Consider the following 15,202-nt stretch of genomic DNA (forward strand, 5'->3'; position numbering starts at 1 on the left):
GAAGAGAAGCGAGTGCCTTAGTGAGCTGGGAAAATCAACTGTAAAATTACTGCAGCTCGTAGGGGTCCTCCTGTACAGCACTGGGGCTCCGCTCCAATTGTGCTGGTTTTAATTCAGCAGCCTGTGAAATGAAGTGCATCAGAAGAGTAGTTTTTATGCACCTTTGTCAACTTCAAAAGGTTTTGTGTTGTTATTCGACTCATTTGTCAGGGGAAGTGACATTGATTAGACACTAGTTTTCTTGCACGTTGCTGGACTGATAGAAATCACCATCACATACAGGAGTGATAAAGGAAAACTCGGAAAAGCGACTGCTTCAGCTCCTGCCTATATCTGGACATCATTCTCTCTGCCATGTCTACACATCTGCCTTATCTACATCCAAAACAGTCTGGGCTATCCCATTTAAAAACCTGGAGTTCGTCAAATGTCTTTACTGCAGCTGTGGTCAGAACGCACCAAGGAGCCATTCAGATGTCCTTGAGAAGAAATTTAGAAGAACTGCAAAATACTCTTCAGTCTCTCAATGGGCTCAGTAAACAAGCACTTACCCCTCAGGGCTTCTGGGTCCCCCAGGATCCTGTTCAGGGTTTCTCGTGGGATCTTCTCAAAGGCTTCGTTGGTTGGAGCCAAGAGCGTGTACTGGCCTTTGCTCTCCAGCAAGCTGTTGAGGTCAGAAGCAGCCACAGCAGCCTTCAGAGAAACGAGGAGAGAGGGTGAAACCCATTCAGCCAGAATACAAAGGTCAGCAACTTTGTCCAGGCACACACGAAGGGCCAGATTTATTAAGGCTTTTATAATTTCAGAGGACTTACAAAAACCCCCTGAATAGCTTCTTTCAGCACTTTGGTCCCTTTATAAATTTGACCTGGCCTCGTGGTTCTCTTGTGCTCCAGAAATTTGAGTACAAGAGCCCTTTTTTTGGCCAGACTGAGTGCTAGTTCCAATACCCTGATATGCCTGGAAAGGGTCACAATAGTTCCAGTGAAGAATTCAGATCAGAACCCGCAGCTGGCTAACTGCAAAACCCCTGTGCTTTTGAAATTATTCCTTAACTTGGCAAGTAAACCAGTACTCATCAAATCTGAACAGTTAATATCTCCTGAGGCTGAGATTCCTATAGAAGAGTGAGGAGCCAGACTTTACTGACAGCAATAGCAGGGTGACAATTATTCCCATAAAACCCTACTTGCGCTGATACCAAACACTTCTCTTCCTAGAGCAAAATAAACTATATTTGTACAAGGATTTTATCAGCAGCTTTAGGGTCACAGCACCTAGGCACTAGCAAGCTCTTCATGACAATTCAGTTGGGATTGGGATGACAGAACATCTTTAAGGATCCCTGGAGGAAACGTGGGGTGGACTCACCCGAAGAGTTTCCAGGCTTTCCTCAGTCTCGATGATCTGCTGAATGCTGTTCGTGGTAGTGGCGATGACTTTGTCGATGACGTGAACCACTCCGTTGGTGGCATGGTGGTCAGCTTTCAACAGCCTGGCACAGTTCACAGTCACAATCTGCAGAGGGAAAGACCCACGGGGCGTTATATGCACTAAAAGCAGAAGGTAAAGCAGCCTCTGCTGGTTTGCTATTTCACACGCAGCAAGAGCTATAATATTGAATCAGCAGGAGCAGAAATTGTGGTTTCCTAAAAAAACACACAAAGAATGAGAGCGCTCTATCAAGAATGTTTGAAACATTTCATGTTTCATGAGCTTTGAAAATAATCAGTGGTTTTGTCCACCCTGAACGATCAAGACTAAGAAAATACGCAAGAACCAACACTTGGGGAAGCATACTGTTAAACAGTGATGTGGGCAGCTTCCCTGTGATAGCATCGATGGGACTATCTGCTTATACATATTATTTTCTAGTTCCTTCTAAATATGTATACTAAATTGGCTTTAAGCTGAAAGAGGGTAGATTTAGATTGGATTTTAGGAGGAATATTTTCCTGTGAGGCTGGTGAAGCACTTGAATGGGTGGCCCAGAGAAGCTGTGGATGCCCCATCCCTGGAGGGGTTCAAGGCCAGGCTGGATGAGGCTTTGGGCAACCTGGGCTGGTGGGAGGTGTCCCTGCCCATGGCAGGGGGTGGCACTGGATGGGCTTTAAGGTCTCTTCCAACCCAAACCATTCTGTGATCCTATGAAATGTCTTACCCCATTGGGATAGTGGTGAATCTGGATAGGCAGGTCCTGGTACATTGAGTTCAGTGTGGTTCCATGTTTCAGATCATCTGTGAGGACCCGTTTGTTCACCATGTGGTAGCGGAGGGCGTTGAGCAGCTCAATGTTAACGTTACTGACCAAGGAATCCAGAGTTTCCTGAAAATCAGCAAAATCCATTTTTCAGCGCTGAGTACAATAAAGCCGGTTGTTAGAGAGAGCCAGGAGGTCCGGCTGCATCCAGGGCACTTCTAAGGGGTGTGTGTGTGTGTGTATACATTAAGTGATTGGCTGCATCCAGGGCGCTTCCAAGGTGTGTGTGTGTGTGTGTGTATACATTAAGTGATGGATTCAGCCTGAAGTGATCTGCACAAATTAAGAGCTCTAACTTTCGTAAATCTTTATCTTTTGCCTTCTAACAGCAGCTAGCAGCTCTGGCACCCCCATCCATCCAGACAAAGGGATGATGGCAGTAAGCTCGTGTGGGATCACTGCATGGAAATGGACAGAAAGGCAACAAAAGGCATCACTCAGTGCCAGGGACAAATACACCAGGAGACCTTCCCCAACAGCATCATCCCTGCAAGGGGTTCTGCTGGTGCAGGTTTAGAGCAGAGGTTTGGGAGTGGAAAGAGCCAAAAAGATGCTTCCTCCCACCTCAATAGTTATTCTTACGTATTTATGGACAAGGGATTTAAATGTGGGGTGTAACTGAATAGGGGTTGTACCATCGGGACTCTCCCCTGTTCACAGAGATGCTCCACTAGGATCGGAGAACCAGCAGGACAGTGGTGACAATTTCAGGAGTGGAAATTTTGCACGACACAGAGTGAGAAAATCAAAAGGAAATGTATATGTAATTGAGCAGATGAACAGGAAGGCTGCAGGTTTACAGAGGCTCCAGCTGGGTCTGGCTACTTGTGCAAATCATTAAGAACAACCAGAGTCATAAAGCAAGGGTCAATAAGAAAAACCAAATGGGATGGAAAGCCTCTTGCTTCAGGTCTTAACCCAATCTCTAACGGTAAGAGGCAGGGCAAACTGAGTGAGGTGATTTCTACATCCACCCCAACAGAAACCATCCACATCTCCCTAGTGTTGGGCTCTTTCAGAAACAAAGCTCTGGATCTGACAGACCAGTACAGTGATTCCCATGTTGGAAATCCATAGTCCTGCCTAAATCAGGACTGTGTCTATTCTACCAGATGGGGCTGGATCCAGACCCCTGCAGAGCTGGATCTCTGCTACAGAGAGCCAGAGGAAGAGGAAAAAGAAGAAGAATTATATCTTACAGCAGACAAAGATGCCCAGGCCTCATTACTTGGGGCAAAAATTGTAAAACTTCCAGGTCCTTCAATTTCTGGCCTTAGGTTGGACCGGTCGGAGTAGAGCTGCGTGGTGGCAGACCCAACAACTCCCAGGGTTTCATAGATGTTCGAGAGCGGCAGTGCTGAAAGAAGAGAGGGTTATTTTTCCAACACAACATCATTCATCCCTCCCTGCACTGCGCTGAATTAAAGGAGGACTGCTGGGGAGAGTGCTCGGGGAAATGAAGCACGTCAGGGAACTCCTATCTGCTCATTAATTAGATAATAAATAATCATCGCCTGACAGCTCCAGCCTCAATTACAGCAGTGTCGTCCAGGATCTACTGCATCTCTGCAGGTTTAAATGGACTTACTTTGCATTTATATGGATGTGAACTCAGGCAAGCAAAGATATTCATTGCTTTCCCCCAGTCCTTGTCTGTACTCAGGGTTTTGGTGCTCGGAGCTGGCAGCTCACCACCAGTCTCAGTCTCCACTGACCCGTCTGCACCAGCCCATGTGGTTAACTGGGCAGCATCACACTTTTGGGGAAGGAAGCATTCAGAAAGCAAAAGCAGAATATTATCTTTCTTCTGCACTGAACCCACTTAATTCCCTCCCAACCCCCGCCAGTGGCTGAGCTGTATTTTCTCCTAAATGCAATTTTGCTAAACTCGTGCTTGCCAAAATAAAAACGAGCAGAGATTGGCAGAGCTGTCTGCTACTCCATCATTCCTTTGTATTGCATTTCCAACACAGCTATATTACTTGTTGGAGTAAGTAGTTCCCTATGGCCCTTCTATGCTTGATTAAGTTTAATTATATCCAAGATTTTAAGTAGTCTGGAACATTTTCCATGCTTTGGAGCTGATCTGGCACTCCACTGGTGCTCTGCTGAGTCCATTTTTGACCTGCTCATGGCAATATTGTGCACAAATTGCAGAAAAATCAAATCCACTTTGAGTAATTTTCTAACATTTCACTTTACTAGGCAACTGTATGATTATAAGAAGTCTAAAAAATGTCAAACATATTTTTACCAGCTGGGCAGCCTTTTTCTCCAGGAACTTTTTCATATCCAGGACAGCACTCGTAACTGATTACTCTGGAATAGGAGATGGATACGGCAGATTAACTGATGGTGTCTCACTGCTTTTTCTCTGTTCTATAGTTCTGTGTCCACCCATATTTGGTGATGTTTCTAACCAGACTCTTCATTAGAAATAGAGACTTGAACAAAAGACAAACCACAATTTTTATCTCCTTCAGGACTGCACATTGCCAGTTCCTCCAAAGAACAAAAGCAGGCACAATTCCTTTTCAAAACCACACTTTCCAGGAGACTTTATACAAACAGTGGATGGAAACTGATGCCACCACCCCAACTGATAACCTACACAAGATGCTGCAAGTGCTGGTTCATTTGGGCACAGCTCCTGGGGAATCTGGGGATCTCCCCAAATGACTGTTGCTGTCACGTCTAATCATTGTTTGGGAAACATGCTGCAACTCCAGCATGGATGCTTCATCAAACCAGACAAAGGTTTCCCCTTCGTTTCACCCCATTCTTGTCCACCACCAGAAATTATTTGCTTATTTTCAGCAAAATCCACAAGAGAGACCTGGAGGGGAAGGAGCATCCCTGGTCTTGGCTGCACTGGCACAAGGGCTTGGGATAAGCCCTGCAAGGACAAACTTCACTGGTGGTGGCACATGTGTCCATGGGCACCCTGGGCAATGCCGCAGCACGTCCGTCTTTGCTAACACTGGATACATCGATGTGATCACCCTCAGTACAGCATTTCCTTCTGGCTGGCAGCAAACAGCTGCTCTGATTGAGCACCAACCCACAGTAAATCCAAAGGGGCCAGAGACCCCATCCTGGGAAGCTGGGGCCATCCTGCAGGCTATGTCCATCGTCTGCAGCTCAATGGGTAATAAAAGTCATCTGTTTCTCAAAGCTGGTCAGTTAATGGAATGTGTCTCGATACTAACAGGGGAAAAAAAAAAAAAAGGAAAAAAAACAATCCAGAAGTTGCCTGTTTATTTTTCACATGGGGTTCTGTTGCCTATTGCTGCTACGTTTGGTGTGAAAGGAGCAAGGCCATCTGGTTGATGGGCGAAGGAGAGCGAGGGAATAGGTGTTCCCCCCAAAGACAAGCGTTTTCTCTGTGCTCCCGGTTGGATTCGAGACAAGCAGGATGCTGTATCGGCGAGCCTCAGTGCTCTCACTCAAAGAGAAAGCAAAATCCTCAAGCTTCAGATATTTGTCATCATTTTAACACTGTTAACAAACAGTGGAAATGCCTGGGGTTTAAGAGGGAATTCTTCAGGGTAATTAAGGGCCAGTAAGTGAAACAAATACCTGGTTTTCTGTGACAGAAGCAAATAAATTCTGTGTGACGGTTTCCTAAGAGAATTACAAAGCAAACCCAGACTGATTGTCTAGACATTATATATTCCATGTGATTTGCCTAAAGCAATCCCTTCCTTTGACTACTGGAGATCTTAACACCCTGCTGCTCTGCTTTCCCCAGCCCCCCCAGCTCGTGTTCATTAGAAACACACACTTTCTCCCCCCTCGCCACCTCCCTCCTCTACCTCCAATTTTTCTTTATTTCACCCTAGAAACTAAATCCAGTCTAGACAGTTCCCTCGGTTCAGCCCTGTAATCAAAGACGAAGAGCTGATTAAAGAGAAATCATTCCAAAGTTCAGCATAAATAATTCCTGAGCGCTGACGTAGGCTTTAAAAGGCTTATTTATAGATCGATCGGAGATTAATGAGCTGTGACGAAGGGGCAGGACACCGATGCACACAGCGCATGGGGCTGTCCCAGCAGCCAGGCGCCGGCTGGGAGGGGAGGGCACTGGGAAGGGATGGAGGGACCTCACTGGGCTTGCAGGCATGTCCAGCACCACCTGATAATGGAAACAAATGGCAAGAAGCACCGAGGCCAGTAATAGGACCAGCTCCACCCATGCCTTCAAGCCCCAAGTCTCGCTCACCCACTGAAGGTGACCTACCAGCATCACCTGGGATGCATTTGGCATCCCAGAATTTTGAGTTGAGTACTAGAAAACTTCTGCAAAGTGCCAGGTGAACATAGAGGTGCTCAGCCAACTGTTTGCACCTACAAGGAGCCAGAGATGGGGACTGTATCAACCAGCTTCACCCATTTGCCCTCCTGTGGCTGGTGGACTCAGTGGAAGCACAAGACCACCCAGTCCACCCAAAGGCACGTGGGCAGCATCCAAGGGGTCACCTGAATGGGGCATCTTCCCAGTGGGTCCTGGAGCCACCTCCAGCCCTTGGGGAGGAGCAGCAGAGCTGTGGCTGAAGGCTGCTCTGCCTCTCTTGCAGGACTCTGCATCTCGATGGTAGGGTACCCTACACATCCATATGGGAGGAAGGCTGTGACATGTCTTCCTCCAGTTGGGTTGGAGCCACATTCTGCCGCCTGGGGAGAAATATTCCTTTTCCATGGCCAGGGGAAAACAGCTCATGGGAGAAAACACTGAATGCTCGCAACCACCACACCATGCGTCAGGTTCTGCACAAAAGCCTTTGGAGTTGCCAAGTCCACCCCGTTCCTGGTGTCTGCTCAGCAGATACAGACCACTGCGCCAGCACACGGCTGGTGCCAGCCATGGGGGTTAAATAAGCGATGCCCTCCTGCAAAGAGCATTTGTCATCCACTCTGCAACGCCTCTGGCCACAATTTCCTGACCTCCTCAGTGAGTAGTTTCCAGCCTCTGGTTTTGAAACACCCTATTTCTCAAATGTCTATCTGAGTCTGACTGCAGAAGCAAGCTCCCTGGCTTTTATTAGTCATTGTTGCACTGCTGTTGCATTCTTAGGATCTGAAATTAAATTTTAAGTGCATTTTTTCAAGGTAATAAAAATAAGCTTAGGCATATATTAGTGAATAAAGATCCATTTGTAATAATTTCCTGTAATAAAACCCATATGTTTTGTTTTTGTAAAATAAGTGCCAGAGAGTCAATTTTTTTTTTTCCTGAACTGAGGAAAGTACATCAGACAAGAACAGGAAAGTTAATTTAAAAGGAAAAAAAGTAACGTATTAAGGGGCAACTTACTGCCACTAGTTAGTCCCCCAAAAATAATCAAAAACCAAATTTATGTAAGTTGTCTTTTCATTCTTAATACAAAAATGTGTGTGGGGACACATCCAATTGCAACCCCAGTTCTGGAAGAATGAGTCCAGTGCATCAGGGAAGGTAGAAAAATAGAAAAAACACAGGCAGAACTATAAAAATATGGTCTAAATAAACTATTTCTTTGGCTTTGGAATAACCAACAGTGGAAAATTACCTAATTATCAAACCAATCTTGTTTCAGTGCTCATTAAAATCAAAGCAGTGTCAGACTTTTTGCCAACTGTCTTATCTCACTTCATCAGCAAGTAATGCAACGATAAAAAACGTACATAAATCCTCTATCTAATTTCTCCCTAACTGCGTGAGCCAATACTTCAGCAAAGAGAAGTAAAACAAAGGAAAAAAAGCAGATAAAGAGGTAAGACTCCTCTTCTGAAGCGTGAGCTGAAATTTCCACTGTGTACATCCAGCCCCAGTGAAGCACTCCATCCCCATGGACCAAAAGATGCTGCTCAAGAAGGAAGCCTGCAAATCCCCACCCCCAAGCCTCTGCTGTAACCTGTTTGTCCTGGTGAGAGCTATGGAACAACCCAGCCCAGTGCCTGCTGCACCCCAGGGTGACCGTGAGCACTCTCAGCCCCGAGCCTGGAGCAGCGACTGAAGGTGATGCACCTGCACACAAGAGTAAAGACCAAGCACATCTGTGTCTCCCAATGCAGGATGCGATCACCCAAGAAGGAATGAAGTCATGATGGACTGCTACAGGCTTGCGGCAGCTTTTTTGCCTTCCTTGCTCAGGGTGGAACTGCTCTGCCCTGAGCCAGCTCTGCAGGAGCTCAGCTTTGCTCCTCTGCAGTACCCGCTCTCTCACTGACCTCCCTCCCTACTGCCTGTTTGAAACAGTGCTCAGAGCAGGACAAGAAAAGAAACCAAAACGGTCAAAACCATATTCCAAGGGCTAGGTGCTTGCACTTGCAACATGCATCCAGCTTGTGGCACCACTGACCCTTTAAGCAGACACAGAGGTTAACAGCCAGGACAAACATGAAGTAGGTGAGATGGGTCAAGCATCTTCTACCCCAGGACTGCTCTTCTCATGGGTGGGAAACGCCTTTTAGGAGGAAGAGAAGAAATGACCATGCTTATCCAGATCCACCATCCCCCCTGGGGTGATGGAGTGGGTCCCCCTGCCCATGCGAGCACCAAGCACACGGCTTCAGGAGAGGAACCTGACTACAGATCCCAAGCACAGGCTGCATCCACCCAGTTGTGCTGATGAACACGCCAAATTCTGCCTCTTTCTGGGATTTAAAGGTATCTGGTGTTCTCAAAACCTCTCATGGACCAGCTCAGCCCCATGCAACGGGCCAGTTTCGAGGGCCCATGCAGAGCACCGATAACGGTGCCCAGGCACTCTCTCAGGCACCGTGGCACTGAGCGCGGCGCAATGTCAAGCCCCTGACCCTGGTTTAAGAGTCTGCGGCAGAATAACGCATCACATCCTTCACGGCCTGAACCACTCCTGATTGCTTCCATACACCAGGAACACCACGTCCAGCGGGAGCCATCACCAGCCAACGTTTGTAATTAGAGCTGTCCCAGGGTCTGCTGGAAAATGTGAGGCAAGGCACGTGTCTTTTGTTCTGCATGAGCACTACTAAAGGGCAAAGTAGGGCCCAGGCTCAAAAATGACAAGGAAGAGAGAAGAGGACAATAACACCCATTGTCAAGATGATGCAAAGCGAAGAATAGTGGTCAAATTCCATGTATAATGGGAACATTATCTCATAGGTTAACAGGCAGGTTAATGGTGTGTGTGCTTTTCTCTCAGCAATGCATCATTGGATTAGACACTTGGGTAAAAGCAGGGAAAATGAGGTTAGAAGAGATCACTCCATCTCCTCAAATGAAATCATGAAATACTGCCAGATGCCAGCTGTTCCACCTCTTTCTGGAGATAAGCAGATGAGTTTGTCTCTGCCAAATACAGCTGCACACTTGGGTTACTTGAGGTTAGTTTCTCATTTGCCTCAGAACTGAAAAAATCCATGGCTGGATCGCTTTGCCTTTCAGTGACTCCAACAGCAAAGCCATCCCACACCCACAGCTGAGTCATGTTTGCTTTGGAGACCTCTTAAGCTACTCTGTTATCAGCAGAGGCAATGATGATACCATACTGCCATGCCATAATCCTGTCTATTTTACGTCAAAAAAGCCACCATTCGGCCAAGATGAGAGCCTGAACTCGAATCACCCAAATTAAGACACATGAACCAAATCCCAGTGGCCAGCCATCACAGCTAAACCAGTGAAGGCAACCAAAATAAAAGCAATATGGGTTACCACAGTTCAAGATCTCAAAGTCTGCCATTGACAGAGTTTATTTCATCTGCAGTAAAGAACAGCATGTTCCTATAGATCTCATTACAATTTACATTGGACCATACCAGAAACACATGAGATGATTTTCTGCTGTTTGTTCTTGACCCTGCAGACCCAGGACCAGACCTGTCCCACAGCTCTGATCCCCATGGCCAGCACTGTTCCGGGCATCTTTGCACTGATTTTGGGTAACGTGGCGGTGCGTGCTAAAGTCTGGACCAGCAAACGTGTCTGAAAGCCCAGTTTGGCCAATGTCAAGGAAAAAGATTCTCCGCTCCCGATCTACAGCCTGGCAGATAGTCAAGCATACATATCCTTAATTATCTGCTGACTACATCTTTCAAAAGAATGTCCCGAGGCTGCTTACCCAGATATTTTACGCAACAGCTACTTGAATATTATTGTTTGCAATTTTAGACGTGGAATTGGCCTGCGAGTCTAATTAACTTTCCTGGTGGAGTCACCAGAGAGTGTTGGCTAAAACTGACACCTCTTTCCACTTATTTGTTTTCCTTTCCAAAGCAAACATATGTAGATGAATTTTACGTTCTCTCCAATATCCATCAGCTCTGGGTTGCCTTTTCCCCCCCCCCCTTTTTTTTTAAACCTAGGCAGCATTGAGCCCAGCATGGAGAGAGACACAGCTAAGTACTAGAAAACATCTGGTATGCACTTCATTACCACTCTGAGAGCTATATAAGTATATACAGAAATGCAATCAGAATAAACCATCAGGGTTTGATTTACATGGTACTTTCCATTCTTAACATCTAAGTGTCTGAGGATCTTGTTTGCCATTTGAGCAAAACCAAGGCACAAGTATTTCTTTGGGAGTAAAAGGCTAAAACAATTCTTAACATGTATACATGTTAAACCCATGCCGTGGGCTCTGGCATCTCACATCTGCTTCTCCCACCCAGCACCCATCCCCGCAATGGGGTCTTCAGGGAGATCCTGGCCGGCGCTCAGGTACTTACGTTGACTTCCCGCAGATCTTCCTCTGGTACCACTGCTTGCAGTTGGTGAAGTATTTCCTGTTGGTGCCGATCAGCTTCTGCACCGCACACACGTTGGGGCTACAGGTAACGACAAAGTAGAAGAGGGTCCTGTGAGCCTCCCTCCTCTCAGTGCTGACCCCCAACATGGAGCCAGAGCCCACCTGAGAGCACCCCAAAAGCCCTGCTGGGTTTGCAAGGGAAGAACCTTTGAGAGCTGCAAGTCAACTTGCTTGATCTGAGTGTATAATGACTCTCATCAAGTGGAGGAAGCAGTGAAAGAGATCTCTCCTCACTCTGCCAGGGCATCTTTTTCTTCAGTGAGTGCAAAATCTTGACTTTTTTGCATGTTCCATCTCTCCCCAAAATATAAAGAAATTAAATTAAAAAAATAACACTTTGGTCAGTATTCTAGGGTGAGCAGCTACTTACAATTTGGGATCCTGACAAGGTTATGCAATATTTCAAATCCTTCCCCAAAAAAACATTATTTTATTGTTTAGGACACAAAGAAGGACAGATATTTATCAGCCCATGGACTGACTTGCACCAAGACCAGAACAGATACTTTCTCATACTTTTGTATGACAGATTCAACCTATTCTGGACACGGATGCTGAGCTGCTGATGGGAAAAATGAGCAGTGGCACTGCCCACTCCATTTCCAACCCAGCAGGTATGACAGCACGGATCGACAGTGGCTATATCATCCCATAAGGTACTGAGAGCTCCTTCTCAATGAGAAAAGCAGACGGTTGGCGTGACATGTGTAACTAACCCTGCTGAGAGCTGACTGCAGCCTTTCAGCTTTCTAAGAAGTGGTATCACTGCAAGCAAAGATGTGGTTAAACAGGAGCTGGGAGTTTACTTGCTGCTGGTTTGGCCAGCACAGCATCTCCCCGCTCAGCCTGGCTCACCATCTCTGTGGTTTGTGGCCAGCAGCCCTGGCCAGGGATGTGGGCAATGCACGGTCAGTGCCTGAGATGTGATTTATGGATCTGGGTTGCGAGGCTACCAACTGTGTAGCAAAAGCCCAAGCAAGCTGAGGATGCTCAGCCCAGCTGAGACTGGATTCCCAACACCAACACCATGCCCTGGTTGTGGCAGCAGCACCAAAAGTATGTGCCATAGCGGCTTCCAGGGAGATGGGGGGGAAAACAAAGAATTAAGCAACTTAATCATCAATTCAGCCCATCGGAAGTGCTGTGCACCATCCAAGGCAGAGTTTTCATTTGCACAAATGAAACTCTATATGGGGCCTGGAGATGCTGTTGTAAAGGTCTTGTTGATCTGTTTAGGAAAACAGACAGCAGCCCAGTTCATGCTGGGTTTGACCGAGACGCTGCCCGCTTGCCTACCAAAATTAACAAAAGCAGAGTTTGCAGCCTGATGACCAAGTCTTTCTGTGGTCATGCTTGCTTTTCACCAGCATCCCAAATTCATCTCTTTCCAAAACTGGCCAGCCTGCCCATCATTAGCATGAATTAACGTGAGGGTCTCCTATATGTTGGCTAACTCCAGCGCCAGTCCCAGCGGGAGCTTGGCTTGCCGTCAAAGAGCCTTTGTTGGTGTGGCTGCTGCAGGGCTCTGCAGAGGCAGGATCCAACCCTGCGTGGCCCTGGCATCTTCATCCTGCCCCAAGGGGAAAGGGAGGGCCCAGGGGACCGGATTAGCCTCGCCCTGTCCCTTGTTACTGCCATATCCAGTAACGGTAGTTTTTTTCTGCACAAAAGCATTTAATTCCCTTTATACATATATAGGGAGAGGGATGAGGAGAAAGAATCTGCTGAAAAAAAAGTTAGAAATCACAAAGCCAAACTTTCAGCTGGTGCAGACTGGCCCAGGCTCAGTCACTTCCACGCCAAATCATCGCTTGGAGAGACGGCTGCGCTCTCTGACTCAGCCCACCTCGGCTACCCCGGCCCCGCCGCGCCGAAATCTGGTTCCAATTACAGCGAAATTCCAAACCTTGCCTCGATTTCAGCGTCTGGCTGACGGCAGTGGACAATCCCTCTAATATTCGTCTTGACAAGCCTGGCTACTGAAGGACTTGTTTGATCACTTCCCTCGTATCCCTGGGAGCAGCCTGCCAAGAAAACCCTTGCGCCTTCGGGACAGCATCGAGCCCGGCACTGCCTTGCTTCACGGGGCTGCTGCTCCCTCCCCGACTTATCAGGGGAAACTTCTTCCCAGTTTTTCCTCCGTGCAGAAAAATCCCCCCTTCCCCAGGGCTGCGTTATCAATGATTCCCACAGGCAGGCTGTAGTAGCAGCTCCCTGCGGTGCGTGTTCTGGTCCTTTGCCCAGTCTGGCTTAAAATGAATTTGTCAACACTCTCCCCTCTCCTCGTTGGAGTTCATCACCTCTGCCATGCCGTTCCCAGCCAGCCGCGCTGACTCGAGGATAAAACTGCCTATTGTTCCCCTTCAGCTGAAGCCTTCCACTTGGCAGGCAGCAGCTGGGAGCTGCTGGGGCTGGGGCTGCCCTTTGGGAAGGGACAGAGAGGAGCAGAACCTACCATCCAGCTCCAGCTACCTGCCATGACTCTGGCCATGAAGGTCCCCAGCCCACAAAGCCAGGTGGGTTTGGGGACAGTGCTCCTAGGTTTTCATCTTCCAGTGTTCATGTTTCTTACATACTTCCCTCACAGACTTGAGCTGATTCACTTAAAAAAAAAAAAGTTAATGAAGATGTACAAGTCTTGCTGCAGAGCCAAGCTCTGCCACCCAGCTCGCTCTGGGCTCAATGGCAGCATTGACGGTGGGGGGGATGCTCGCAGCAGAAAGGGTGGCAGTCCTGGCTGCACATCCCTCCTGGGCTCCCTCCTGCAAGCAAAACAACACGCCTCACATCCAAGGGCTTTGGGGGCTGGTTTTGTGTTGCTGTATCTCTTTGGCACGTCATTAATCAATGTTCGAAATGCAGTTGGTGTTTAAAAATGAGATTGGTGTAAACTGCTCTCTCCATCACAAAGGGAGCAGTGAGCAAAGTGCTGGGGTTGGATTTATCTCGGTGTAACTTCACTTTGTCTGGAAAGCCTGGAGTACTAATTCCTTGCATCTCGCAAAGATCTCAGGCACCAGACCGCAATCACATCTTACCCTCTGCCTCTATTGATTGCACAGGGAGCAACAGGCTGCTCTCTGCAGAGATGAGTGCACTGATTTACACCAGGGCTGCAGGAACCTACAGAGTCTCAGCAAACTTTTGCCTCAGGGCTATGAGCACAATTGGGTATTTACTTAGGTTCAGATCATGGAGAGATGAAGAACCAGACTCACTGTATTTGTGTGTAAATCGCTGTCATTCTTTCATTACTGAGAGTTTACAAACAGGCATCAGCTCAGAATTTGTCTGTTGGATTCTATTGCTGAAAAGCCACATAAACAACACACCCTGTTTCATAAATACTGACCTGGATCCCTGCCAGATAACGTATAAAATTGCAATATTTAAGTCTTGGGTCTTTTTAAAAGCATTTCATGACCCTGCCTTCAGCACTCCATTTAAATGGAAGCTACAGTTCCATCAGTGACGAAAGCCAGCTGAAGCGTCTGTCATCCTTCATCCTTCCCAAGTCCCAGGAAGTTTTAAAAACAGTGAGAACAACTACCAACATTGGGTTACTTTTTTATGTATCAATGAAGACTCAAACTACTCAGTCCATAACACCTAGCGAGACAGGTCTACATGCATTTTTTTGGATATTCCTTATCTAAGAAAGTTTATGAGTAAATCAGTGATTACTTTTGTCAAGAAAACTTTCAAGACTTACTGGGGGTCCCAGTCAAGGAGTAAGCTGGTGCTTACTCCACAGCCATACTCCTCTGCCATTGAACCAATTTTCTTTCCTTTTTCTACAAATTCATGAAACTGAGAACACCTTCCACAAAATGTTTAACCATTCAACTTCTGGGAACTTTTTTTTCCCCCCCTTGTTCCTTAATGGGGATAGACTGATAAAGAATCACTGAGAGGATCTAAAATAATATCTGCAATATTAAGCATCCTGAAAGAAAGAAAGAAAGTTATCCAAGGAAGAAAGGGGGAAAAAAAAAAAAAAAAAAAAAGTGACTCGAGGATGAAATAAAAAAGTTTTTCTCCCAGGAATCAAGCACCCAGCCAGGGATGTGCCGCACCGGCCCCGGGGGCTCCGCCGACCCCGCACAAAGAGCCGGGGGACCCTCCGGAGCCGCTCATTCCCCCCCTTAATTTTTTTTTCCCCTGGGGG

General features: G+C 47.0%; 1 protein-coding gene across 1 annotated transcript in view; it reads right to left on the bottom strand.

Moving 5' to 3' along the window:
* TGFBI (transforming growth factor, beta-induced, 68kDa) overlaps positions 1–11,121 on the bottom strand; it is a 16,679-nt gene extending 5,558 nt beyond the window's left edge. The window contains exons 1-7 of the mRNA XM_010080638.1: positions 10,955–11,121; positions 4,515–4,579; positions 3,460–3,617; positions 2,162–2,326; positions 1,372–1,518; positions 552–693; positions 490–501 (exon numbers count right to left, since the gene is read on the bottom strand). Coding sequence (XP_010078940.1) covers positions 490–501; positions 552–693; positions 1,372–1,518; positions 2,162–2,326; positions 3,460–3,617; positions 4,515–4,579; positions 10,955–11,121 — 856 coding nt within the window. The remainder of the gene's footprint in view (positions 1–489; positions 502–551; positions 694–1,371; positions 1,519–2,161; positions 2,327–3,459; positions 3,618–4,514; positions 4,580–10,954) is intronic.
* Between the last annotated feature and the right edge of the window lie 4,081 nt (positions 11,122–15,202).

This window comes from Pterocles gutturalis, unplaced genomic scaffold, assembly GCF_000699245.1.
Source record: "Pterocles gutturalis isolate BGI_N339 unplaced genomic scaffold, ASM69924v1 scaffold26559, whole genome shotgun sequence".
NCBI lineage: Eukaryota > Metazoa > Chordata > Aves > Pterocliformes > Pteroclidae > Pterocles > Pterocles gutturalis.